At 38.3% G+C, this 26,279-nt stretch overlaps 1 protein-coding gene across 3 annotated transcripts in view; it reads left to right on the top strand.

Moving 5' to 3' along the window:
- Positions 1-26,279, top strand: part of MINDY4 (MINDY lysine 48 deubiquitinase 4) — a 75,606-nt gene that overhangs the window by 25,729 nt on the left and 23,598 nt on the right. For all 3 annotated transcript variants that reach the window (XM_031059754.1, XM_031059755.1, XM_005424327.2), the window contains exons 9-13: positions 2,314-2,402; positions 6,001-6,102; positions 8,014-8,077; positions 9,194-9,259; positions 9,563-9,630. In XM_031059754.1, the coding sequence (XP_030915614.1) occupies positions 2,314-2,402; positions 6,001-6,102; positions 8,014-8,077; positions 9,194-9,259; positions 9,563-9,630 (389 nt within the window). The remainder of the gene's footprint in view (positions 1-2,313; positions 2,403-6,000; positions 6,103-8,013; positions 8,078-9,193; positions 9,260-9,562; positions 9,631-26,279) is intronic.

Genomic DNA, 26,279 nt, shown 5'->3' with positions numbered 1-26,279 from the left:
GGTCTGAAGAGACAAACCAAGTGCTCATTGCAGGTTTCTCTTATTTATCCTTCTCTCTTTCCTGGTTTCCATGTCAATGACCTTGGCAAGAAACTCTTTCAGGTGTAAACATGCATTCTCCCATGAAACTTCTCTCTAGCTCACAGAAGCTGCTGCAAAACCTCCTTCACCAAAATCCACCAGATCCCTTGGATGAATGGATCCTCCCCAGCTTTGTGATGCCTTTGTGCCAGCCCTGGGGCTGTGCATCTGCTCTTGGGGTGTCCACACAAGGTCTCTCCCCTCAGGAGCAGGGATCTGGGGAATTCAGTAAGCACTTGTAGGCTCCTCTTTCCAAAACACTCATTAAAGCCTCTGTGCTGATGCAGAAAATCTGGCCTGAGAGAAGTAGGCTATTGTCACATTCACATTTTATAAAAAATCTCTTCGCCCAGGATTTTTCTCCTGGGAAGCTGAGAAGCCTCAGAGAAAAAGAAAACAATTCTTATCTCATTTGCTTCTCCTGTGTTGTGCTCATGTGGAATGTGTTTGGAGATTGTTTACCCACAGGTGATTGTTCCATTGGATTCTGCTGTGAGTTGTTTTGGCTCTTTGGCCAATCAGGGCCAGGCTGTGTCAGGGCTCTGGAAAGAGTCAGGAGTTTCCATTATTATCTTTTTAGCATTCAGTAAGTATCCTTTCTGTATTCTTTAGTATAATAGCATATTATTATATATATATATATAATTTTATTTTCTTCTTATTATAGATATTATTATTATTTAGTATAATTAGTAGAGTATTCTTTAATATAATAGAGTATCATAAAATAATAAATTAGCCTTCTAAGAACATGGAGTCAGATTCATCATTCCTGCCTTCATCTGGGGGGAGCACAAACACAATAAACCATTATACAGAAATGAGAGGAAGAGAGGCTTTGAGTCAAGGACAATGGCTAATAAACATGTCATTAAGATGTTTAATTAACTTACCTCATCTAGTTAAATATTCATTAGGCTGGTGATCTCAGAAGAAAGCTGCTTATCTCACAAAGCCTAGTGGAAAAAGAAGATATTAAATCTCCATTTAAGCTCTAAAAGGAACCATGGCTGTGGTGGTCACTGGCCCACAGTAAATGTTACTTTGGTGTTCCCAGCCTGCAGAAAGGATATCTCATCACTTCCAGCCACTTACTGCCCATTAAATTCCCCACCATGAATTCCAGTGCAGGAATGGTGTTTTGCTTAGATTGTGCCAGTTTCAGCTCATTAATATATTTCCTCCTCACTTCCAAAATTCAATTCAGCTGAACAACTGTTCAGTTCTTTCTTATGTTAAACTTTTGTGGTGCTATAAGAAGATATTTAGAATGAATCCTGTAATTTCTTTTTTGACTGGGAGGTTCTCCCTGATGGACTGATACAAACATTGCTGTTTTCCTTGATACATTTCAGATTATTCACTCATCAGTTACGTAAATAAATCTGGAGAAGCAGAGTATGTATCATACAAATGAGAAGATGTCAATATCTAAGCTATTCTAATTTCCATACTGCATTTACCTGCAGGTCCCCTTCCCTTGGTGCTGCACTTAGGACAGTCAGAGAATTAAACTGATTTAATAATCCCATTGTGTGAAAACAGCAGGGCTGGCTGCCCTTTCCCTTTTTCCCCCTTTCTCCCTTTCTTCTGCAGGGTTTGAGAGGAGTTTGATGGGTGGCATTGTGGTGTCTGTGATGTCAGCCTTGTGTCCTGCACGTAGCCCAAAACTATGAATCCATAAAATTTAAACTTAATATGGCATTTCTTGGTGTTGTGATTTTTTTTTTCCCTCTGAGGCTGATAATTTAAAAGAATCAAACTTTTTTGGTTTTCTTTCTCTTCCCCAGAGAGAGGGAGGATCTGAGGTGCAGTACTGAAACCTGAAATCTTTGTGTAGTGATGCAGGTGGAGGTTGCTGAGGGGAGGTACAAGAGCAAGGCTTCTTTTCAGTCCTTGGAAAACACTCAGATTTGATTCCTCTCTGAAAATCAAACTGCAGCTCAGTAGGGATCAGGTGGTTTTTTAGTTCAAATATCCCAGATTTCAATAAAACCCCACATTTCTTTTGACATTTTAGATGTCTTGGTCTTTTCAGGAAAAATAGGCAGGAACCACAAAAACACTTAAAAACCCTGATTTTCCTTGGCTTGCACAAAACCCCGGAGCCACAGAGAGCACTGTAAAGTCCTGGCTGGAGAGAGAGGGATGAGAGGATGGCTTTGGGCTGGGTGGGAGCTCCCACCAGCATCCAGCAGTTTTTTGCTCATGGAGTGTCCCATTTTCCCCCAGGGTGGCCCATGTGGGGTTCTGGCTGCTGTCCAAGCCTGTCTCCTGCAGCAGCTCATCTTTGCAGACACCAACAGGAACAAAGACACCCGGTAAGGCACTGAAACTTCAGCAATTTTGCATACAGAACTAAAAAAAAAAAAATTATAAATAATAATTTCATTATTATTATTTCTCTGCTGCAGCCACTCAGGAGCCTTTTGAGTTTGAACTTACTGAACTTATTTTTGTCTCAGAGAGAGAGAGAAAGAAAGCAGCATCTGATTTACTTGTGTTTGCTTCCAGTGGAACTGTAGGAATGTACAAGTTGGTGTCTTATTTGTGTAATTGCTTGTGATTAACCCAAGAACCTCTACAAAAACCAAACAGCTTGAATTGAGGCCAATGAAAATTATTTAGCCTCGAGGTCCTCATGGAAATTGGATTTCAAACAAAAAAGTAATCAAGGTTTGAAAGACCACGAAGTTCATCCAGTGTTCGACACTAAGAATCTCAACAGGGTTGAAAAATTAAAGTTATAATGATTTTTTTTTCTTGTAACTGCTTTTGATTATTCCTGTTTAAACTCCTTAATGGAATTTGAATTTATATTCTGTGTATTTTCTACTTGCTTTAAAGGAATTTTGTTAGGTGTTGCTGCTGACAAGGAAATTGCTGGGACTGCTATAATAATGATGTACTTGTCACGTTGCTAAAGGAACATGAGTTACTGAATTAAATTCTGGAAAATAATGCCTCAAAAATTACTTTGTTACCAGTTTTCATGTATTTGCCTCTTGTTTTCAATAAGACTTTCAGTCCTTTACAAAAGACAAATTCCACAAAGCCTCCCTGTGCCTTAAAGGAACAAAATGTTTAAGAGGGAAAATTATGTTACTGGTTTATGCTGCCACCATCTTCTTTTATTTGTGACCTCCATTAGTCTGACTTGGATTTAGTCTGAAGAGAAGCTTTCATGCTGAGATCCTTCATTGCCTTACAATATAAAAATGTTCCTGTTGTATTAAATTTTGGCCTTAAATACCCACTTTTCTGCTTGGAACTGTGTAGGAAAATGCCGTGGTCTTTGTTGATATTCCTTTAGTCCTGTCTGGCTTACCCTTAATGTAAATTCATTGTTTGGGGTGTTTTTCATCAATATTGAAAAGAAACAGGTACCTGTAGAGCATCATTATTTGTTTTCAGCATCCAGAATGGGAAGTGACAAAAATTATCCTGCAAAATTTTAGGATTCTAATTCAGATTATAATGAGGCCAGACTTTTCAAGGTTCTTGTCTACATGAAAGAAAAATCTCAGAAACTTTCTTGCAGGAAACTCAGTGCATACTTAGATTTTATGACCAGGAATCTCCACAGAAGAATTATTTCTGGCTGTGAAAAGCAAGAATTTCTTTCAGCTTTGAGGACAGCCTTTGATCATTTGCTCCTTGGTCCCTTTGTGTCTCAGGTCATCCTTAGTGAAAACAGAGATGATAATTTCCCTCTTGCAGCACGGTTCAGAGATCATACATGAAATAAAATTATGTGGCACCCAGATAAGTGGATGAAGGCCAGGTTCTTTAAACTGTGTGTCCCAACTCGTGCCATCTCCAACAAATCCTGTTTACTTTGCAGAATTTGCCTCTCCTGTTTTCCTCCTCTTATTATCCACATGGTTTTAAAAGATTTTTGGTTTTTATTCATGAGATGAACATACTTTTCTTATGCTGTGTTTGCCATGGGCAGAAACTTTCAGCAGGCAGAAGGAAGGGGAAGCCTCAGAGCTTCAAATGAGAGGATAAATATTCCTTTCTAACTCTAACCTGGATTTTCAAATTATCAACCACTTCACAGGAAGTGTTTGATTTCAGGCTTCTTCAACATTCAAGAAATAATTATCATGTCTCCTTCTTCCTCTTCTGCTGCCTCTCTCAGACACAGAAATTACTGGTGATTCCCATGAATTTCTGGGTGTCTGTATTAGAACACAGGCAGAGATAAGAGAAAGTTGTGATTATATTTTTTTTTTTGCACTTGAAAACTCTCACCAATTATTTCCCATATCTCACATCCTTCAGAGAGGGAAACATTCTCTAAATTAACATTATTTTCAAGGCAGACATTGAACTTGAAAGTCTGTTTAACTTTTTTGATGTTTGGTGTTTCTTGTTTAGTCTTTTGAATTATTAGATCTTTTACTCAAACAGTGGGAACAGGTTTTGTCTTCATCTCCCATGCTGGTAACACTCTAAAACTGATAAAATCTGAATTTCAAAGACTGCCATTCTTGGAGCCACTAGAGAAAACTCCAGTTATGTTCTTCCCAAGGACATGGGATTTTTGGCCACTTCTTCAGTCTCATGGATATTGGGTTTATTCTCAAATCTGCCACTTTGGGACTTTCAGCCTCCTGGTCCTAAAATGTTTCAGGTCCTGATTTTGGGACACACCTTATTTAAAAAAAATGCAAGCAGCATTTGTTGCAGATAGTACTTTGGAGAAAGTTTAGTAATGGTTAAAAACATTATGGTATAGATCTGTTTAAAAGGATTAAGAAGTAAAAACTTCAGAAAGAAATTAAGTATGAATGCCTTTAGAAACTAAAAATCCTTTTTAAAACCTAAAACATCCTGCTGGAGAGTATTGAAAGCTTTATTACAGATTTAAAGATGAAGTAGCTTCTCTTATCTGTTATTTGCCAGTATGGTTTTGTTCCCTGAAGCATTTACCTGCTTTTTTTGTCCAAGCAATTAAAAATATGTTCTGTGGAAGAGGAGCTCTTTCTTGTAGAAAGTCAGGGTGTGATAACAGATCTGTGCTTAACCAGTTCCTGTTGTTGATCATAACTTATTTACTCTTCTCCTGATTTTCATCCATTGCTTTTAAGGACAAAACCAGTTTTATTTTAATCATTCCTTATAAATCAGACACCACCTTAAGTAACGATCTCCTGGAAGTGGAGACTGTGAATTTCATCACTTAAATTCCCCTGTATGACAGGAGCAGTGTCACAGAACACAGAGACATGACAAGTTTGCAATTATTTATAATCCTCATTAGGAGCAACATAAACTCATAGAGATCTCCCAAAAAGCAACACCGAGCTGTTAACACTTGAATTTGGTGAATTAATGTCATTAAATGTCTATGAATGTCTGATTTCCTTCTGACTTGAGAAGAAACCCACCCAGTGTGCCCAGTTTGTTCTGCAGCAATCTAAAGAGAATTTTTCTCCCTACAGCTCCCTTCCCTGGGTCTGATTATCTTCAAGGTCCAAAGCACCTTCTTAAATGCCTGAAATGAGGTTTCTCCTCAGAGAATGGTTCCAAAAAGCCCATGGTGACATCAATGTCCTCTCCCTCTGCAGGTGCTGAGCAGTCTCAGCACAGGGTGTGCTGTGGGTGCTCTCGTGGTCTCTCATTCCCAGGAAAAGGTGGGGTTCAGCTCTACCTTTACGCCTGGAATGTCTCCCCAGTGACAACACCAGCTGCCTCTCCAGCTCACAGCATTTTTGGCCATACAGGTGGTTTCTTCTCAGCTGTAGAAGAACTGAAGTACCTAAATAATGATTTTCTGATCGGAGCCTTGTTATTAATCGTTATAAAACTCTCTCTAAAGATGCTTTTGTTCTTTTAAGCTCAAACCTGTTCTGAATCTGTTTTCCCTCACATTTTGCTGCTTGTCTCTCTCCTTTATTTCCTGGACTGCAGTTGTCTCCAGCCCTCAGAAGCTCACAGGACCAAGTGCCTCACCCTGGCTCTTGCTGACATTCTGTGGCGTGCGGGGGGCCACGAGAAAGCCCTGGTGGCACTGTGAGTAGGAAAACCTCTTTCAGACACTGTTCACTGCCCTTGTGCCTCTATCTGTCCCAAATCTACATAATTTACAATAGAAATGTGTCACTGTCTTATTTTCTGAAAAATCCCTTTCGCCAGGATTTCTTCTCCTGGGAAGCCTCAGAGAAAAATGAAAACAATTCTTATCTCATTTGCTTCTCCTGTGTTTTGCTGCTTTGGAAAGTGGTTGGAGATTGTTTATCCAACAGGTGGTTCTTTGATTGGTTTCATGTAAATTTCATGGTTTCATTGTTTTAATTTAATGACCAATCACTGTCCAGCTGTGTCAGGACTCTGGAAGCAGTCATGAGTTTCTATTTTCATTCTTGGTAACCTTCTGTCTGTATCCTTTCTCTATTCTTTAGTATAGTTTTAGTATAGCATAATATAATGTAATATAATATGACATGACATAATATAATATAATATAGTATAATATAATATAATATAATATAATATAATATAATATAATAATAAATTAGTCTCCTAAGAACATGGAGTCAGAGTCTCAATTCCTCCTTTGTCCTGGCAACCCCAAAAATGTGACAGAAATGCTTTGTAAGCTGCATTTATTCCACCTAAAGCAGCCTAAGGAGCAATGCACAATGTAATTTCTGCTGCCCCAGCAGCTGGGACAGAATAGACAGAACACTTTGAAGATGCTGTGAAAGATCCCGGATCTTTATTTAATTGATGGATTGGATTTAATTGCTTGTAGGGATCCTCCAAAATCTTCTTATTAAGAGTTATTTTTCCAGATGCAGCAGCATTCTGCCCCTGTATTGCAGGATATTCCATTATGGCAGGAATTAAGCTCCTTTTGCTGCATTTGCCTGCTTGGTTTATGCAATGCAGTGAGGCTGCTTGTACACAAAACATCCAACTTTTAGATCCCTAGCTTTGGCTGCTCTGGAACCTAAAGGACATTTTTAAGTGAGTCAGGTTTTGTGGCCATAATTAATTTCCTTTATTAGATCAACTAAAATTATTGTATTTGCAGGGACCTCTGTGGCAGGAAGGAATGATGAATCTGACTCCATGCTCTCAGAAGGCTAATTTATTATTTTATATTACTATATTATATTAAAGAATGCTGTACTAAACTATACTAAAGAATACAGAAAGGATACTTACAGAAGGCTAAAAAGATAATAATGAAAACTCGTGACTCTTTCCAGAGTCCTGACACAGCTTGGCCCTGATTGGCCAAAGAGTCAAAACAACTCACAGCAGAAACCAATGAAACAATCAGCTGTGGGTAAACAATCTCCAAACACATTCCAAATGAGCACAACACAGGAGAAGCAAATGAGATAAGAATTGTTTTCCTTTTCTCTGAGGCTTCTCAGCTTCCCAGGAGAAAAATCCTGGGAGAAGGGATTTTTTCAGAAAATGTGAATGTGACATAAAATAGCTGCAAAATAACAGCGAGGCTTTGGGACACAGAAATCCTTCATAAACCTAAAATAGAAGCAGCAAATTCAAAGACATTTCAAATTATATTTCGCATATTTTACATCTCAAATCTTCTTCCTCTGTGATATTTTACATATGTTCTTCTGCTTGTTTGAATGTCATTACTCTAAAAATATTTTTCAATAAAAACTGCCATTAACATCTTAAACTTATATTTATCCTCTTTCTGTGTGGAGAAACTTGTAATTCATGTTAGACTGAGAGAGCACAGCACAGATGAAGTGTTTGTTTCACTGGTAGAAGTTTGGTTTGCAGTATAAACTTATTTACAAGAAATCCTTTTGTTTTAAAGTCGTTAAAAAATAATAATGTAAATCTTTGGCACATCATTGAGCTCATATAACATGTTGATTTCTCTTGGATGCCATTTTCTTCCTTTTAACATGAGTTTTGTCTGAATGTCCCCTTCAGGCCATCAGGAAGACAGCAATTCACTCCCACAGGGAAATACAAGGCTGATGGAATCCTGGAAACTGTAAGGCTCTGTGTGTCTCCCATGCTCCAGATCCTCCTTCTTGCTTTCCCTGTTTCAGCTCAATGACTCTGATTTCTGTTGCTCTCCTAACATTTTTAAATCAAATTAGTTATGATCCAAAACCCAATAGGAGATAAAATCCCACAGCCTGCCTGGCTCTGAGTTGGCCCAGTGGCTGTGGACAGTTGGGCTCTCTGAAATCCCTTTTTTTTTTTTATATTTACCTTCTAAACCTAAAAACTCTGCCTGTTTTTAATCACACACAGTAAAAATCAACATGGGCCCCTCCAACTGACCATGAGCATGAAAAGGCTCTGTTTTCTTCTTGTCTTACACAGAATTCTTTGCCTTTTTTCCGCTCTCCAGAAGCTCCAAATGGCAGAACACTTTCCAGTTCAGCCTTGTTTCCATCTGAGGCTCTCTGATGGCTTTGCAAGCAGTGCTGCCTTCAGCCAGGCTTTAGTGGTTGCAGGAAATGTTTTTGGCCTCCTAAATGAGGGAATGGATGTCTCAGAAAATCTGAAGATGGAAAAACAGGCAAGGAATATTGAAGTGAGGGCCTGGATCTGTGAGCTGTCCTGCATTTCATGTTAAATAGGAATATTGATATTCTCTGAGTGTGGTAAATGCCTCACCACATAGGTACAAACCCCTGAGCAGGGGGATTTCATCTTAAATAGGAATTTAACATGGATTTCATGTTAAATAGGAATACTCATATTCTCTGAATGTGGTAAATGCTTCACCACATAGGTACAAACCCCTGAGCCTCCTGCCCATCCTGTGATTTCTAAAGCTGCAGAATTCCTCTGTCCTAGGGATTTTTTTTCATTGCATAGACAGTGCTTAAAATTGAATCAAAGTGCCTGTTCAAGAAACTTAAAAATCATCAAAATGCAGCATTGAAAAATTCAGAATAAAGCAGGTTTTGAGGTGGAATTCTATGAAAAATGACAACAGTAAGAGGTAAATTTCATTAGACCTTTATTTCCTTTTCTTAGTTCAGATCTTTCCAGGCAGTTTGAAAGCTTTGGCTACTTCATTTCAGCTTTCAGGTTATAAAAATGAGCTGCTGTTTTTTAAGTCATCTTTTTTCCTTCTTGTATTTCTTCCCAGCTAATACTTCACAGTGCCATGAGATATGAGGACCTGATTGTACTTCTACAGCAGAATATTCACCAGGTACTGTGTTTAATTATATATTAAATGAACAAATGATGGTTCAGTTGCCAGCCTTTGTGTCTATTAGTCTCAAACAATGTGTTCTGAACGCTGTTTCTACCACTTTATGGACATGTTTTGCATTTTAAGAAACACAGCAACAAATTCAGCTTTGGCATGAGTCACAGCAATTCCTTCTGCCTTCAGTTCCATTTGCAGTTCTGGAGAATTGGGCAAAAAGTTTTATACACAACAAACAAAATAGCACCAAAATCCTAGACAAACAAACAAAATAACACCAAAATAACACCTTTTCCTTTTCAGTTTGAAATTGGTCCCTATGGCTGCATCCTCCTGACTGTGTCTGTCATCTTATCAAGATCCATCAACCTGTGAGTGCCTCTCTAGCTTTGTTCCATAAACTGCAAAGTGAGCTGGGAAAATGAGGAGAAATCCAGGGTGTGCTTCAATCTCTGGCCTTTTTAATCTGTCCTGGTGTTTGCTCTGATAAATACGGGGGAGCTGTGCTGATTGACTCACCTAATCTTGGCTTTTCTTGTTGTGTGCACACACTTGTGTGTGTATAATTATAATTATACAATATATAACTATATATATCTATATATATCTAATACATAGATAGATAGATATATATATCTATATATATAGATATATATAATATATAATTATATATATCTATATATATATCTATTTTAGTGGTCACTCCACCACATCTGCTCCATCTGAGCATTAGGTGTCATGTCTGAGGTTGGTTTTTATTCTCTCTACCTTGACAGTTTAAGCAAGACTTGTATTTATTTCACACACTTGAGGTATCTTAGGTAGGGGGGAATAACCTGTGCTGACTTCCCAGTCTCTCTGTCAGTGAAAATGAAAAGGAAAATCCAGAATAAAATGGGTGAGGCAGCTCATTTTTAGGTAGCTGTAAAAAATGCATGACAAATCTGTTTATTGCTGTCGTGAATATTCTGACTCTAGCTCATGGGAAGTCACCATAACCTCTTTAAAAACTCCCTGAGGCTTGCCCAGGCGCAGTGGCATTTAATTTTTATATACAGTGGCACTGAACTGAGTTTTTACACAGACTGAAGGTGTTTCTGTGGTGCTGGGAGTGTCAGTGGGTCAGAATATAAAGTGAAATTTTCGCCGCTGTGAAAAGCCCCAGGAGCAAGGGGAAGCTGCTCCCTGCCAGTTTGCAATAAACAAGTGACAGCTGCACTTGAAAGCAGCACGAGGCTGATTTATGGAAGTTTTTATTTCTTACAGCTCTGCATTGTCTTGGCAAAAAACAGCAGCTTAGTCCAAATTTTGAGATCCACAATCAGTTGCTCACCTGCTGGGATCCCAGCAAGGGTTTGCAGATTGAGCTTTTTTGGTTTTATTGTAATTTCTTCCTTTCTTTTGCTTATAGTAACACTACAGCACTTGGCTTGACTCCACTTTTGTACTCTAACACAAATTATTTGATAATTTCAGGGCACATGCCATTTTTTCTCATTTTTCTGAGCTGCTTACAACAGAGGGGTTCAGATTAGTAAAGTTACTTGTGCAGGTAATGGTCTGTAGGTTCATTATTGCTACTGCTTTGCTTGCTATAAAGTGATAAATATTCTTTAATCATTTGAGCAAGGATATATTCTCCCTCATCACCTCCCAGTTCCTACCAGATGGATTATGACAAGGCCAATCAATCATCCGTGGTTTTATTTGGGGGAGCTGTGTCTAAAGTGAACATGACAATTCCTTTTGGTGCCTGTTTGCATTTTAAACTATCTAAATATTTTCACAGATCTGATCCAGAATGTCAGAGCAGTTTATGAAGTGCAGTTCTATTTTGAGGAATTGCCATGATTTTTTCGCAAAACTTCATTTTAAAGTACTGTTTCTCCTCTAGCTTGTACTGTGTAAGACACTGCATTGGTACCTTTTTTTTTACAAGAAATGGGAATTTTTCTGGTTTTGAACACAATGGAAAGTGGCTTTAGACCTTTGCAGTTTAGACTTCTGCACAATTTTTTTTTAAGTACAAACTGAATTTTGTTTATGTAATTTTCAGCAATCGATTTAGCTGCCTATGTCACCTTGCTTCTCTCAGGATATTAAAAATATCAAGACAAATAACTCAGTGCTGATATCCTCAAGAAATATGTACCATTCAGAGAGTGTTACCAGCATGGTAAGCAATTATTTACATAACTGGCATAGTTCTGGATGAACAGCTGAAGACAAACAAGAGTTGGTTTAGATAATGGAATTTTCAGCCAGTAATAGATCTCCCTGGGATTGCTCTGCCCCAGTTTTTGGTTTTTTTTTAACAGAAAAATCAGCAGATTTTTACAACAGAAAACTCCATGGAAGTTTCAGTTGTCTGCATTTTTGTGTGCATATTACACTGAAAAAAAAAAGATTATTTAATTTTAGTTGAGGAGTTGACAGCACTTAGATTTTTTCTAATTTGAATGTAATTATCTATCTTAATGATCTTTGTTACCCAGAGAGGTTGTGGATTCCCCACCCTGGAAGTGTCCAAGGCCAGGTTGGAGCATCCTGGGATGGTGGAAGGTGTCCCTGCCATGGCAGGGGTGGCACTGGATGGGCTTTAAGGTCCCTCCAGCCTAAACCATTCCAGGATTCAATTATTTATTTACTTTCTATGTAAATATTTGCATTTAGGCCTTTAAACTCAAAAAAAGAGAAAAAAAAAAACCCATGATTAATTTCAGTTATTTTGGGTGTCTGTCTTAGAATGACATAAATAATCTGAAGTGCTTGGTTATCTCCCCCATAAAGTGACAAAATCTAAATAACCTATTCATAAAGAAATTTTACACTGTAAATATCAAGTCATGAAATGAAATCTGATTTTTAGTGACAGGTCAATGAAAAATGGGAGATTAAATGTTAATAATGCAGAGCATTATTCATGACAAAAACACTCTTACAACTGTACTCACCTCGTGATGGGCTTTAAATAGGCTGTTATAAAAAAGGGAGAGAAATTCTGGCACTACCACTAGAAATTTAATTATCTGAACATATAAGTTCAATTTTCTGTGATAGACAAGAGATAAATCATGTGTTGAGAGATGAGAACAGAATAAAAACACATTCATGGCTTCATATAAATATGTGATCTTCAAATTTTATCTTGCATGTAGTCCTGTATCCCCAGGCCAGTAAAATCACATTAGTACTGGAATAAAGTGGAAGACAAAAACAAAGTTTTCCTTTAATTTGCACAGATTAAAAAAATCCTTTTTCTTCTCCAACAAAGAGGAATAACTTGGAAATAATAAAAATTCAGGCACTCATGACAAGGATGAATACATTATTCCACAAAGTCCAAAATCTTGGGTGCTCTCAGGGAAGCATTCAGGCTTTGATGTTAAAACAAGCATAATTCTAATTTTTTCTATAGCATAAACAACTTTCAGTACTGGGAGATGAGGAGGCCAAGAGGTTCAAGTGAATTTAGAGCAATTAATGGAAGGTGCAAGCTCCAGCATCCCTAAACCCCCTGGCCTTGATGTTATCCCCATGTCCCCCCATTTTTGTGTTCTGCCTTGATGTTTCCTGCTGCTTTTGCTGTTTTTTTGGTCCAGCTCCATGATTTTTACTTTGTTACAGATCTTCCCCTGCAAATGGAAATTCCAGCTCTCAGCCAGGTCTGCTGGGCAGTTCTTCTAAGATCACTGGCAATCTGAAGCATTTTTATTTCAGGGGGACGCATGCCAGGAAATGCAGGAGTTTGTGCTGCTTTGTAGATTTTGGGTAATGAGTTTTTCATGCTCCAGGCACTAATGATCACCACTGCCTGAGCTGATAACAAATGGCCAGAGAGGAGTGAGAATTCCTGAGGAAGTTGCTGAGAACGCACTGTTGCTTCTGGTACAGGAAGGAATTCTGGTTCCTAACAATTGTTACCTGTTTTTTTTTAATTTTAATTTTGTTGGTTTTGTTTTGGTTTTTTTTTTTAAACAACCAGCAAAAAATGTTTTATAAAAGTCATATTATAGCAGCTCAAAGGATTAATCTTTCTGAGTGTGCAAGATGTGTGCTGGGATCTTCACGTTGATGAGAGCTACAGGATGTTTTCCATGCATGGGAGAGAGAATGAGCTCAAAATTTGGGCTGCAAGCCCCCACTGAGCCTCACTACTGAGTGCAGGAAAGTTGTGGATTCCCCATCCATGGAAGTGTCCAAGGCCAGGCTGGAGCATCCTGGGATAGTGGAAGGTGTCCCTGCCATGGCAGGGGTGGCACTGGATGGGTTTAAGGTCCCTCCCAGCCCAAACCATTCCAGGATTCTATGATTTATTTACTTTCTATGTAAATGTGAATATTCAGGAGTGGTTTTAGTGACAACTCAGGTGATCCCCACAGTCTGACTGTGTGGGGTTTTGAGCACAAACTGCCTAACCATCTCTTGTTACAAGCTCTTTTAAGACTAAACTATTTAATAAGAAATGACACTTAGATCATTTTCTTTTTTAACTCAATAACTGATCCCTCAAAGCCTGCAATGCAGACTTTTCTATCTAATTGCAAAACATCACTGAAACCTATGAAGAAGAAGGTAAAAAAGAACAATTTGCCTCTGCCTAAAACCTTCTATCTTGCTTCATATTTATTTCTGTATTCTAAAACCCCAAACTCTTAAGTTTTCCACCCTGTGATATTACACACTTCTAACCATCTACACACCTGTAATCTTAGTGCTGTTAATCAAATTTGGAAGCTTTCTCCACAGCCTCAGATCAAATGCAGTGTTCTCTTGTGGGTCTGTGCCTTTAAGCACAGAAAGTTTAAAATTCTCAGCATCCAGGGTTCCAACATGACTGGATTTCCACCCAGCTTTCCCTGCTGGGTGCTGCCTCATCCTCTCCCAACCCCTGGTCCCCTCCTTGCTGTGCTCACTCATGCAAAGCCATTCCTGCAGTGGGATGTGGCTCCTTTGGATGCACCCACTGGATCCTCAGCTTTCCTTAAATTCCAGCTCCTCACCAACCCTCTTCCCACATTTTTCCTAATTGCTGCAATAACTTGTTGTTATTCTTAAGACAATACAAAACAATGCTCTCCATTTTCAGAAGGCTTCCAACTGGTTTTATTACAGCATGCATGCTTTTTATACATTCTTACAAAACTCACAAGTTTACACTTGACTCATTGGTCAGAAGAGACAAAGTGCTCATTGGAATAGGCAGTTGCAGCTTTCTCTAATTTATCCTCCTTTTTTCTTAATTTCTGTGTCAATGACTTTGGTAGAAAATTCTTTTAGGGATTTACATGGATCCTCTTATCCACTTTCTCTCTGGCTCACAGAAGTCGCTGTAAAACCTCCTCCACAATAACTTACTGCATAAAATCATCATTGCTAGAACCCAGGAGAGCAGAGATCACGTGGAACAAGAAAATTCCCCAGGTGGAAAACCAATGTATTGCCATTTTCAGGCAACGGAGACGATGCAGAGAGCCTGATCTGAAACACAGGCTCATTGTGCTGCTCACAAATCAAAATGCCTCTGTTTGCATCACTTCTGTGACCTGGGGATATTTTATCAGTTACTGGTAGCAGGGCACGTGTCACTCTCCAGTCAGGATTGGCCACTGGGTGTCTTTTCCCTGCTTTCTCTGAGGTGTTGCTGTGAGAATAAGTAAAACAATGGCTTTAGCTGTGGGAAAAATAAAAAAAAGGAGACTGCTTTTGCAAGTCAGGAGGAGGCTGTGGACTTCATTAAGGTTGGCTGCTCATAAACCTTGGAAAATACACGTCAACATCTTCTTCCTTGCTGTGATCCCACAGCTCTATTAACTGCATTTCTGTAGCCCTTACTGCTCCAGAGAAGGGTATTCAGACCTGTTTCAAAGTTATTTGTGCTGTTCCCATTTTGGCGTTGAGGTATTTTGGTTGTTTGGAGTTGTTTGTTTCATGGGTTTCTTTATTTAACTTATTTAGTTGTTATTAAATCAAATAAATCACATTATGGCTCTTTATCAGTGTAGGATTTCTCACACCCAATAATTCTATCCTTGATTATTACCAATTCACCTCATTCTCTGAAATCTATTAATGAACAGTTTTTCACTTGAGGGAATCAAATTGTTAAAATTACGTTATTCTGTACACTTACTCTTCATTCCTTTGGTACTGTTTTACCTAACTGGGGAAGTTAAATCTCCTTAATCTGCCATTCTGCTCCATCTTTGAAATAAAAACATGCAGAAGCACCAAATCATGTTAAATGCTGCCCATTATTATGCCCTTTACCATGGTCAAATATATCTGTTTATCATCTTGGGTTTTCTTCTGTAATCATTTGTCTGGTTGCAAGCAATCCTACAAGAATCTTCCTCTTCTGGCCCATTGGCAAACTATTTTTACTTTTTTCTTTTTTTTTTTTTTCTTGTAATTTTAACAGTTCTGTCTTCCTTTACTCATCAAGAGAAATTTTTATTCGATTACTTTTTATTCTATTTTATTTCTATTCTATTTATTATTTGTAGTAGCAGGAAATGATCATTACTCCAGTAATAATTTTTTTCCTATATCCTTTCTGTATCATTTACTGTAAAACAACCCCAATTCTGACACATTACTGGACTTTAAATCTCTTTCAGTCATGCAGACTTTGAAAAGGAAAGTGATGCTCTGCTGGTTCATGAGCTGTGGGTGGAACAAAGGGTCCCCCACCCTCAATCCACTTTCCTTTGCTGACACCTTTTCCTGTGCCAGAGCCAATCTCTAATTTGGAGTTCCCCTGAAATTCACCTTCTCTCCTGATGCTGAAGAAAGGTTTTTTGTGAAATATCCTTTTGGCTGGGCCAGGGGGAAAAATTCCAATTCCAGCTCCTGATGAAGGTTCCCATCACTTGGGGCACTCTCAGCTCTTGATGGAAGTAGATTTTCCTGTGAGCCAGTTTTCTGGGAAAACGTTTTTAAAGGTAGTTTCCCCTCCACTTGAGAGTGCCTGGGAGAGCAGCAGCAGGGGGAAGTTGTGTCTGGGAGCACTTTGCACTCAGGGCTTGCAGTTATGTAATATACATAGATGTCATCGTGGTTTTTTACAGCTTTTGGTGTTTGGAAAACACAGGGAAGCTGCTGGTTTTGAGGGGAAACAGCTGTCAATTATGTTACACTGCTAAAAAAACAAGGAGCTGGACACAACTGAAAAAAAAATATAAATATATATATATTTGAGAATCTCAAAGCTCCCCAAGAGCCATTTGTGATTTTGCAACACAAGGAAAGCAGGTTAGATTTACCAGGAACAGGGGGAGGAACAAATATGGGAGATTTTGTGGGATCCAGACCATGGTAGGGAAGAATTGAGCCCATTTTTGTTGGGGTCAGTGAACTTCTGTGCCTCCTGCTTGATGGGTTGGGTGCAATTCCTGATTTTCAGTATCTTCCCTGACATTGTGGGAATTGGGCAGAGGCCCTTGTAGCCAAAATGTTCACTGGGCAAGAGCTGCTTGCAACATTAATCAATTAATAAACGCGGAATAATGAATGCAGCTGCTAAAGGGTAATAAAGAAGGGAGTTTGCTTGAAAGAAATTAATATTTTTCCTTCAAAAAAAAGACAAGAATACAGGGGGATAATCAGTGACAGCCTTAGCAATATTTGTGGGGGAATGTGAGACCAAGATTTGAAGCTTTGTGCTTTCAAAAGGGGAATAGATTGATGTGTGAAATGTCACTTTCTAATCCTTGAGAGAGAGGGGACCCAGGGACAAAAGGTGGTGGGAAGAGGGGATTTGGAAGACAAGACAGAGGAAATGAGAGTAGGGTCTCACTCTAGAGAAATGTGTAGGATTTGCCAAATAAAATGTGAATTTAAGCAAGCTATTTAACATTGTAAATAAGGAATGTGACCCAAGTGGAAATGGGACCACAAAGGCAAAGAAGAGGAAAGGTTGGATTGGGTTTGAGGGTGTTTGCTGCACTGGAGGACAAGGAGCAAAGGTTAGTGGTAGAGAAAAATGAGTAAATGAGACTCAGCTAAGAAAAAAAGGGCAGGATCAAGAAGACAAAGATGTTTTTGTGCTGGTTCTGTTTGTTATCTTGATTGGTAAAAGACTGGGGAACTGGGAAACAATGCCAAAAATAATAAATGGGGGAAAACTTGGAGTTTGCCCAGGTAATTGAGACATGTGACTCTTGTCCCCTGGTAAGGAAATTCAGGAATTTCAGCTGGGTTCACAGAGAAGTGGAGAACTAGAGGCTGAGTGACAGCAAATTTGATGTGGATGTGCAGCAGGAAGGTCACTTGTAGGAATAAAAACACATCCCACTCCCTGACACATCCATCTCCCTGTGGAACTGATGAGGATAAATCAAAAAGCTGAGAAACTGAAGACAGGGAAGATTATGAACTCATTCTCTGGGGAGTTTTCTGACTTCTTAAAATAGTGCAGAGGAATGAAAAAGGTGTGGTGAGCAACAACCTTCTCTGTCATCTGTGGTCTGAGTCCTGGTGTTGGAGAAAAAATGTGGTTCAGATGAGGTCACACGTGAGGAAATGAAACAACAAATGATTTCCTTATCATATTAATAGAAAGATATCAGGAAAAGATATGAGGTTTCTGTGTAGAGTGGAGGTGGCTGATATCAGGAATAATGTAAAGAATGCTCCAAGTCTAAATTAATATTCTGCCTTTCAGTAAGGAGAGCAACCCGGTGCAAAGCCAGCATGGCTGGTTGGAATTCATCAAATTTGTGGCAGGTGGAATTTAACCTGAAAAAGTGATGATGGCTACACAATGGGAAGGAAAAATAAACCAGGGATCTTTGTACCTACACCTCATTGCTAAATTTATTCAGCACTTTCAAGCTTTCTCTTGCTTTGCCAGACTTTATGAATGGACCTGATCCTAAAGCTTACCTTTGTCATGCCTTATTTAAATACTGAGCAGCTTGACTTGCAGTTGTAGGAGCAAATGGAGAATTGATAGTTAAAATAAAAAAAAAAAAAAAAAGAGAATAAAATTAGCTAATGGGGATCTAGTAAAAGATTTTTATTTGATATGTCAAATGAAAAATCATTTACTAAGGTGAAGATAACACATCTTTTAAGGATTCTAAAGGTGATAAGGAGAGGGACTCAGAAGGGTGTTGTTAGCATGGGCAAGGTGACTGATGGAGTTTGTTAATGATCAGTCTGGGATTAAAAATGTTTTACTCCCTACAGTAATACCAGTGATGAAGAGGGACATGGCGACTCAGTGTGATTGTCACAGAATCTGATCTGTGGACTACAAATGCTTATATATTGTTTTAGGAAGGCTAGTGATGTTTACCACAAAGGTTGGGTTAAAGATCACAAAACAAACTTACACATTTTAAGCATCTCTTGCTTGCAGAAGTCTGATGTCATTTTCTTCTTTCAGGTTAATCCATCAGATTTGATTTCTTGCGATCTTGATTTAATCCTCAAAGTTCTGTTTGCTCTTGCCAAAGCATCCTGTTACCAAATCTCTCATGCTAATAAGTCCAGAGTACTCTGTGCTTTGTGTATCCCAACATCTCCCCCTTTTCCTTTCCACCAAAACCACTCCTTTAATGGCCTTATTAATGAATCTCTGCCCACATTGAAAGGTATCATGATTAATACAATTATCATCAAAACTTATCACATACATACCTATCTTAGAAAGAATATTTTAGTTAAAAAACTCCAGCCATTTAAAGGCTCAGGCTTGATCTTTATAAATTAAGAACATTCCTGATAGCATCCTTGGGGGGGGGCATTACTGGATTTAGAAAGGCTTCCAGAAGTAAAATTGCATCAAAAGGTTTGATTCTTATACACAGGGGTGATAGGGAGAAACTTCTTAAATGTTTTAGATTGATTCCTTCCTGTGTATGTAAAAAAAAATCCAATTTCACAGAACCCAGGAGCTCTAATTCTTGGGGTTCCAAGGGTGTTTCAGGAAGGTAAGGGGCCAAATTTGATTTCATTTGATTCCAGAATTTTTAGTGTAAATATTAGTGCAAATTAGAGGAGCTATATTCCCCCCTAATTTTTTTTTTTTAATAACATGTGGGACACTGAGATGGAAAAAGGGAGTGGTGTGCTGCTGAAGTGACCTGAATGGCTGAAAAGCTGAAAGGCCCTGTCAATAGGGAGAACAAATTGTGCTGTAAAAAAGAGTTGGCTCAGCCTCCTGACGAGGGCAATAAAAAAGGAATTTATTTTCACTACAGAAAGTGCAAGGTCTTGTAAACAGAGCCTGCTCACTACTGTGCTGGGGGGTTCATCAGCTGTAAATGGCAGCGTGAGGAGCAGCAGAGCGCACAGTGCCTCTGAGCCAGCATTAAAAAATAGCCTTGGATCTGCTCTGAGGGTGTATCAGAATAGTTTTAAGAGGTGAAGAAATGTTAATGGATTGTGCAAGGCACTGATGTGTCCTTAGAGAAACACCATGGCAGGCTGGGTTCACACATTAAATCTGGGGGAAGTGTAGGAAAAGCACAGAGCAGGGGAAGAAGGAATCTGTTTTGTCAAAGAATTCTAAAAGAACAAAAGGTTTTATGTTTTCTAGCCTTAAAAAAAAGGAAATTTTGAGGTGGGACGTAACTATTTCCTAAAAACTGGGGTGGTGGTGGTTGTAAATAAACAAGAAAGGCAGAGAAAGTGATTTAAAGATCAGTGCTAGTACAGAGAGAAAGTGCATCAGTAAACCTCATCAGAGCATGAGCAGATTCCAGGCTTCTGAGCCACCACTGAGAAAAGTATGGAAAGCTAAGAAAACAACCAAGAAATGTGAATATTTGTGAAAAACAGTAACTGGGATGGCTGGATTTTACCTGCCAGATGCAGAGAACATCATCTTCTCTTCTCCCTCTCCACAATTCTGCTCTATCCCAGCAGATTATCGGCTATAATCCACACCAGGGCTGATGTAAACATGGAATATTCTTCTGGGGAGAATATTATAAGAAAATGATATATTAAAACTATACTAAAAGAATAGAAGGGAGGATTTCATCAGAAGGCTTGAAAGGAATAGAAAGGAATGAATAATAAAATCTTGTGACTGCTCACAGCCTCGACACAGGTGGCTGTCATTGGTCATCAAGTAAAAACAAATTCACACGCTGGGTAAACAATCCTCCAAATCACATTCCAAAGCAGCAAAACATGGAGAAGCTGAAGCTTCTCAGCTTCTCAGGATAAAAGTCCTAGCAAAAGGATTTTTCATAAAATATGTCCGTGACACCTGAGATTTGTGGCTTTAGCTGCCCCTTGTTTCCATAGGACTGGCCCTGTAGGATCAAGGAAAGGTTCTGCAAGCCTGTCAGCCTGTGTTTGATGGGGAAAAACAGGCAACTCTCTAAGAAATGCAGTGAAGGATCATTCTGCTGGAATATTCTCCATGTTTCCAGCAGTAATCCCAGGATTTCCCAAGCTACCAGTGGTGCCCAGGTCACTGGGTTTATTAGCCCTTGATGAAACCTGTCCTTCATGAATTTCTCTGAACACTTTAATCCTTTTGGTCTCCACAACCCCTGTGGCAATGAGCTCCCCACTGAAGAGATGTGCTTTGTGAAAGAGGTTTTTTCCCTTTTTTTCTTTTTCTTGAATTGCCCAGTAAGTTTAAGTGTTGTTCTAATTTTTAAAGATTTTCTAAACTTTCTGATGTTTATATTCTTATAACGAACTTTCTCACACACTTTATGTAAATAACTCATTGTTTTGCATTCTTTTATGGAACAAGAATAATTTGACAGACTGTTGGTTTGTCCAGTGTCATTGGAGAGGTGGCACTGTCACCCTCCAATCCACTGTCACTTTTGGAAATCTATAAATGTTGGAGTCAGAAATGAAGAAGTCCCTTTTTACCTTGGAAGGAACAACATGTCCACATCGTGTTATATCATGTCCTATAGTGACATTTAAGGAGTGGTGTGGAATTCATGTTTTGAAAAGTAAGGAGGAAATTTTCCTTAATCATCTCCTTACCTTGGAGTCCAGCAGTTGTGTCCTGCTGTAGTGAAATGATCCTGGTCTCTGCAGCCTCTTCCCACAGGAAAACTGCTCCAGTTTTTAACTCTCCTTCCTTCTGACCATCAGCAATTCTGCTGACCCAACAATATCTAAATGCTCAGATTCTGTTGAGCTAAAATCTATAGTAAGTTAACTTCAAGAAATTGAACTTTTAATTGGTTTGTCCAGTTGAGGAGTCTTCTTCAAAGAATGGCTACAGGGTGTTTTTATTTCTAGATCAACCTTATTTCTCACTTCTCAGCTTTTAATCTATAAAAATAAAAAAAATAGGCTCAGTCTGTCTTCAGTGCCAGAATATTTGTGATTTATCCTTTCAGTCCTTGGCTTTTAGAAATTTGATGGCCATGGCCAGGTTGTTTCAGGCTCCTTTTACTGTGTGTTCATCAAATGGAGAAAAGGAATTTTCCTGAAGTTTCTTCCTCTACAAATTACCTGAGCAAGGTCACCTAAATTGCCTTCAGGATGTAGCAGTTTCTCTCCATGTACACAAATTTAAAGAATTCCAGAGTGGTTGTCTGTTTATATGTTCATCTTTAGATATAAAAATCAGTTACGTGAACCCTGCCCTGCACTGGTTGATCAGCTTTTTCATCTTTTCAATCTTGTTTTTTCCCTTGTTCCTTTCCTTTAGCAAATCAAAGCATTTCAGAAATTAATTATTTTAATTTTAGGGAAATAAAGGATATTGATTAAAAGACTGCAGAGGTGTGGAAGAATAAGTGTGATTCTACAGCGAAATGTAGCAGTAACAAATGAATTGTCAGATTTTGGCCAAATTTTGCAGGTTACTTTCGCACATTCAGATTATTGTGGTGAGATAAATACAGATTTAATATCTTTGCTTGTTCTGTTGCACTCAGGAGGACATTGCATTCCGTCAGAAAGATAATTTCTTTTAAAAAAATTAAATAGTGGGTTGAACATGCCAATAGATTAGTAATTTTTCCCATCAGATCTATCCCTGTGAAATTAAATACTTCCCATTTGTACTTTGTCAGCGCTGTGGAGCAGCAGATCTGATGAATTAACCTGCCTGAGTACCTCAGACCATTTTAAGAACCTGGTGAAATTAGCAGGTATGTGGCAAAAGTGATAAATAAAGAATGAGGCCACTTCCTTGCTTCCCCTGTCTGAATCCCAAACAAATTTTATTTTTTTGTTTTTTAGAGAGGCTCTTCCTTTCTTCTTTAAACATTTGTTTGAAACCTTTGCCATGTGCCAGTATTAAAAAAAAAAAATATTCTGGAACATTTACACAATAAGGCAGTCACCCATCCTGTCATTTTCCATATCCCCATTGTAATTATTTGAAATCCTTATGCTTGAAGATGAGGTTTTTCTCCCTGCCAGCCCCAAATCTATTTTGGGAGTAGACTTGTAATTGTGTGTTTGTTAATGTGACTGTCTGTTGCCATGAACAAAGTGAGGTCACCAATTTTCTGTGGCAGCTTTGCCTCAGAGTTCAGGACTGTAAGCCAGCCAGCACTTACTGAAATGCACTCTTTTTTCTTTTATACTATTTTATTATTTTATATTATTTCTCTTTTCTATCATTTTATTTTGTTATCAAGCCAAGTGATACCTATGGCATGAACTGACTCACATTGTGATAGTCTGGGATTATTCCTGTTAGAGTTTGTATAGGACTTCTGTATTCAATATTTAATTATTCTCCATTGAAGACTTGTCAAGAATTTTCTTGGAAGTAAGTTGAGAGTAAATATATGTGGAACATCTTAAAAACATTTATTTCACTTAGTTTTTGCTAAGAAAAAGTTCATCTGATTGCAAGTTATGTTATATTGGAGGTTCCAATGCTCAAAAAATTTATATTTTGGATTTGTATTTATGTACTTTTAAAACTTTATTGAGTCCATGCAGATCACTGAACTGTATTTTATCAATGCACCGTCAGTGCTAAGGTTTTTAATGACATTATAGTTTCTTCTGTCAAATGGTGGTTTGGTCCATCTGTCATTAGCTTTTAGATTTTTTTTTTTTTGTTATTTTTATATCCCAGAATGAATTGATTTCTAGGCAGATTTCTAATAAATGCCTGGAAGTCAGCAAGTGGTGTCAGTGTGGCTGTGACAATTCAGAGCAGTCAAAGCTTTGGCTCAGAACATCTGTCCACCTTCAGTACTTAACATCCTTTATAAACACATTATAAATAAATTTGAAACCAACAGTTACAACCAGGATGAAGATAAACACAGATTCACCAACAGGAGCATCGAGAGAAAATAAATTTATAATATATAAAGATATTTTCTGGAAGGATTTTCAGGCATCCCTGCCTTAAACCCAGCAGCATTAAAAACCATGAAAATATAGGTATAATTCACACCAGCTGTATTTTGGTGATTTCTGTCATGAGGAGATTTCTCCAGTTGCTATAAATTAAGGTTTTACTCTGAAGCCACCTTACACATCATTTGGTTTCACCACATAATGATGTTAATTTTCTGTGATAATAATGTGAGAAAAATGTTTGCTTGCATGAGGACTGAAAGGACAGTTAAGCCTCAGGATAACAGCTCACAATTACTCTTTTCTGGGGGGGAAAGAAGGCTTTAATGCAAATTTATTTTTTAAAATTTATTTATTTAAGATATTTTTTAAAAGAACAGCTCAGAGTGAATAAACCATGTGGAGCTGAGTTGTGCCATGTTATTTAAGTTCTGTGAGCATAATAAAACACATCCACATTCTGTACATATTTTAGAATCCAAACTCTGTCTTCCCTGGTTTCAGGCAGGCATAAAGCGCATCACACACATTACAACTAAAACTAAAAGCCAAGCTGGGACATTTACAAGTGACCTGAAATTTAGCAGAGTCTCATTGTCAACTTCTGGATTCATATCAGCGCAGGGAATGATTTCTGTTGAAAACTGCACATGGAGCACGTGCTTGATTTAAAATCTTTATCCAGGAAATTTTAAAAATCAGTATCTTGCTTTCTGCCTGGATATTTTTTTTAAACAGACTTTACAATATTACCAGGAGAGGCAAACCCCACTGATCTGCTCTAGCAGCCAACATTCTCCTACCCCACTCTCCAGCTGGGGTATGAACTATCACAACACTGGAAAATAGCAATAATACAGCACAATAAAGGAATGTTTACCATTAACACTGTTGCTTTTTAGTGTCTGTTTACTGATCTGTGATTCTGTTACAGCAGCACGTGGAGTGTTGAGTTGTATATTAAAAAGGGATTCAGGGAGTCAAGCCTTAAATCATTGTCTGATGATCACTGGGATTATTAAAAGGTTCCTGGCTTCAAAATGATGGGTTTTCTTTCTGTTCTAAAGTGATTTAAAAATTATAAATGGAAAATTCCATGCTGGGACAGTCATGATGATGATAATGGTTTATAGATTATGTCTGCATTGACATCTGATAGCCAGGACAGCAGAATGAACAAACACTTCAGATTTGCCTATTCCCAATGAACATCTCCTCACCTGGCTGAAACCACCCACAAAATTGTGACTGTCTGATATTTTTACAAAGCATGAGGTGCACTTGCACCTGAAGCACCCCAAACACACCTGCAGAGAGGCTGGGGAGCCCTCGGCAGGTGGGAAGAGGAGCCCTGAGCGTGTTGAGCGAGGTGTAAATCCCGCGTTGAGCGGAGGTGTAAATCCCGTGGCCGCACGCCTGACGTCGGTTTCCTCAGCAGCGGGGCTGATTGCAAAGGCAGATGTTGTCCTCCTTCTGCAGGAGCTGAGATCCACCTCCAGACTCCCAGATTGTTTGTGCCTTCAGATGGAATTAGAGCTTCCTGCCATTGTGTGTGGCGTATGTCCCCTTGTCCCCGACTGACGCATGTTGGACATTCTGCCCGCGCCGCTGGCGAGATGAGGCCGTTGCTAAAACTGAAAAATGGCCAAAATCCAAAGATTTTTATCATCCCATCCATGCCTTGCAGTGGTGCACGAGGGAGTTTTCCGTGTCACGGGCACACTTTCCCCAGCCTTTCCTTTGATTTCACACGGACAAGAGACGTCAGTGGCACTTTGTTATGTCTGACACTGATTTGTGAATTGTCTTTAAAATAAGTGTTTTTAAAAGGCATGAAATGCGTTTTTACAAAAGGGATAAAAGGCATTTTTCAAAATGGGAATTGTGATTCCATGACTATGACATTTTTCTTAATTATTTTAAATACTCTTAGGGCTGTAGACCTTGAAAATATACGTTATATTCAAAGAAATCCTATGAGAAGATAATTACCTAAAGTTTGGGAATTGTGATTCCACGACTTTGACTTTCTTTAAATTATTTTAAATACTTTTAGGGCTGTAAACCTCAAAATTACATGTTGCATTCTGATTTTGGCATCCAAAGAAATCCTGTGAGAAAATAATTATCTAAAGTTTGGGAATTGTGATTCCATGACTCTGACTTTTGTTGAATTATTTTAAATACTTTTAGGGCTGTAAACCTCGAAATTATATGTTACATTCTGATTTTGGCATTCAAAGAAAACCTATGAAAAATAGTTATCTAAAGTTTGGGATGAAGATATAAAAAGTCCTGTCTTTTTACTTAATAAATACATTTTTAAAGGAGCATGTGTATCAATGTTAAGGGGAAATTTCCAGCTAGCTTTTCCCTGACCATATCAATTCAACTCCTGCTTTGTCAGAAACAAAATATTTTCATTTAAAACAAAATTAATTGAGCCAATTGTCAAGAAAAATGGATATTTGTATGCATAGATTTGCCAAGTCAAATGAGAATGAGGAGCCTGGATGTGTATAGAATAACTAAGTTTTAATTGATCATTATTCAAGTATTCTCTCTACCTCAGCAGCAATATCAAAATAAGGATGGAGTCAAAACAATTGAGACCAGCATATTTTATATTGAAGGAAAATAGCTTTTTTATGACCCATAGAATCAATCAGTGGGTTTTATTGCCACAACTCTCCCAGAACATAGTACACTGATCTTCCTCAAACCTAGAGTAAACATTTATTCATGTGTAAAATAATGT

The sequence above is a fragment of the Geospiza fortis genome, unplaced genomic scaffold (genome assembly GCF_000277835.1).
Source record: "Geospiza fortis unplaced genomic scaffold, GeoFor_1.0 scaffold182, whole genome shotgun sequence".
Taxonomy (NCBI): domain Eukaryota; kingdom Metazoa; phylum Chordata; class Aves; order Passeriformes; family Thraupidae; genus Geospiza; species Geospiza fortis.
Note: the sequence above shows the minus strand (reverse complement) of the source record. Positions and strands in the feature narration are given on the sequence as shown.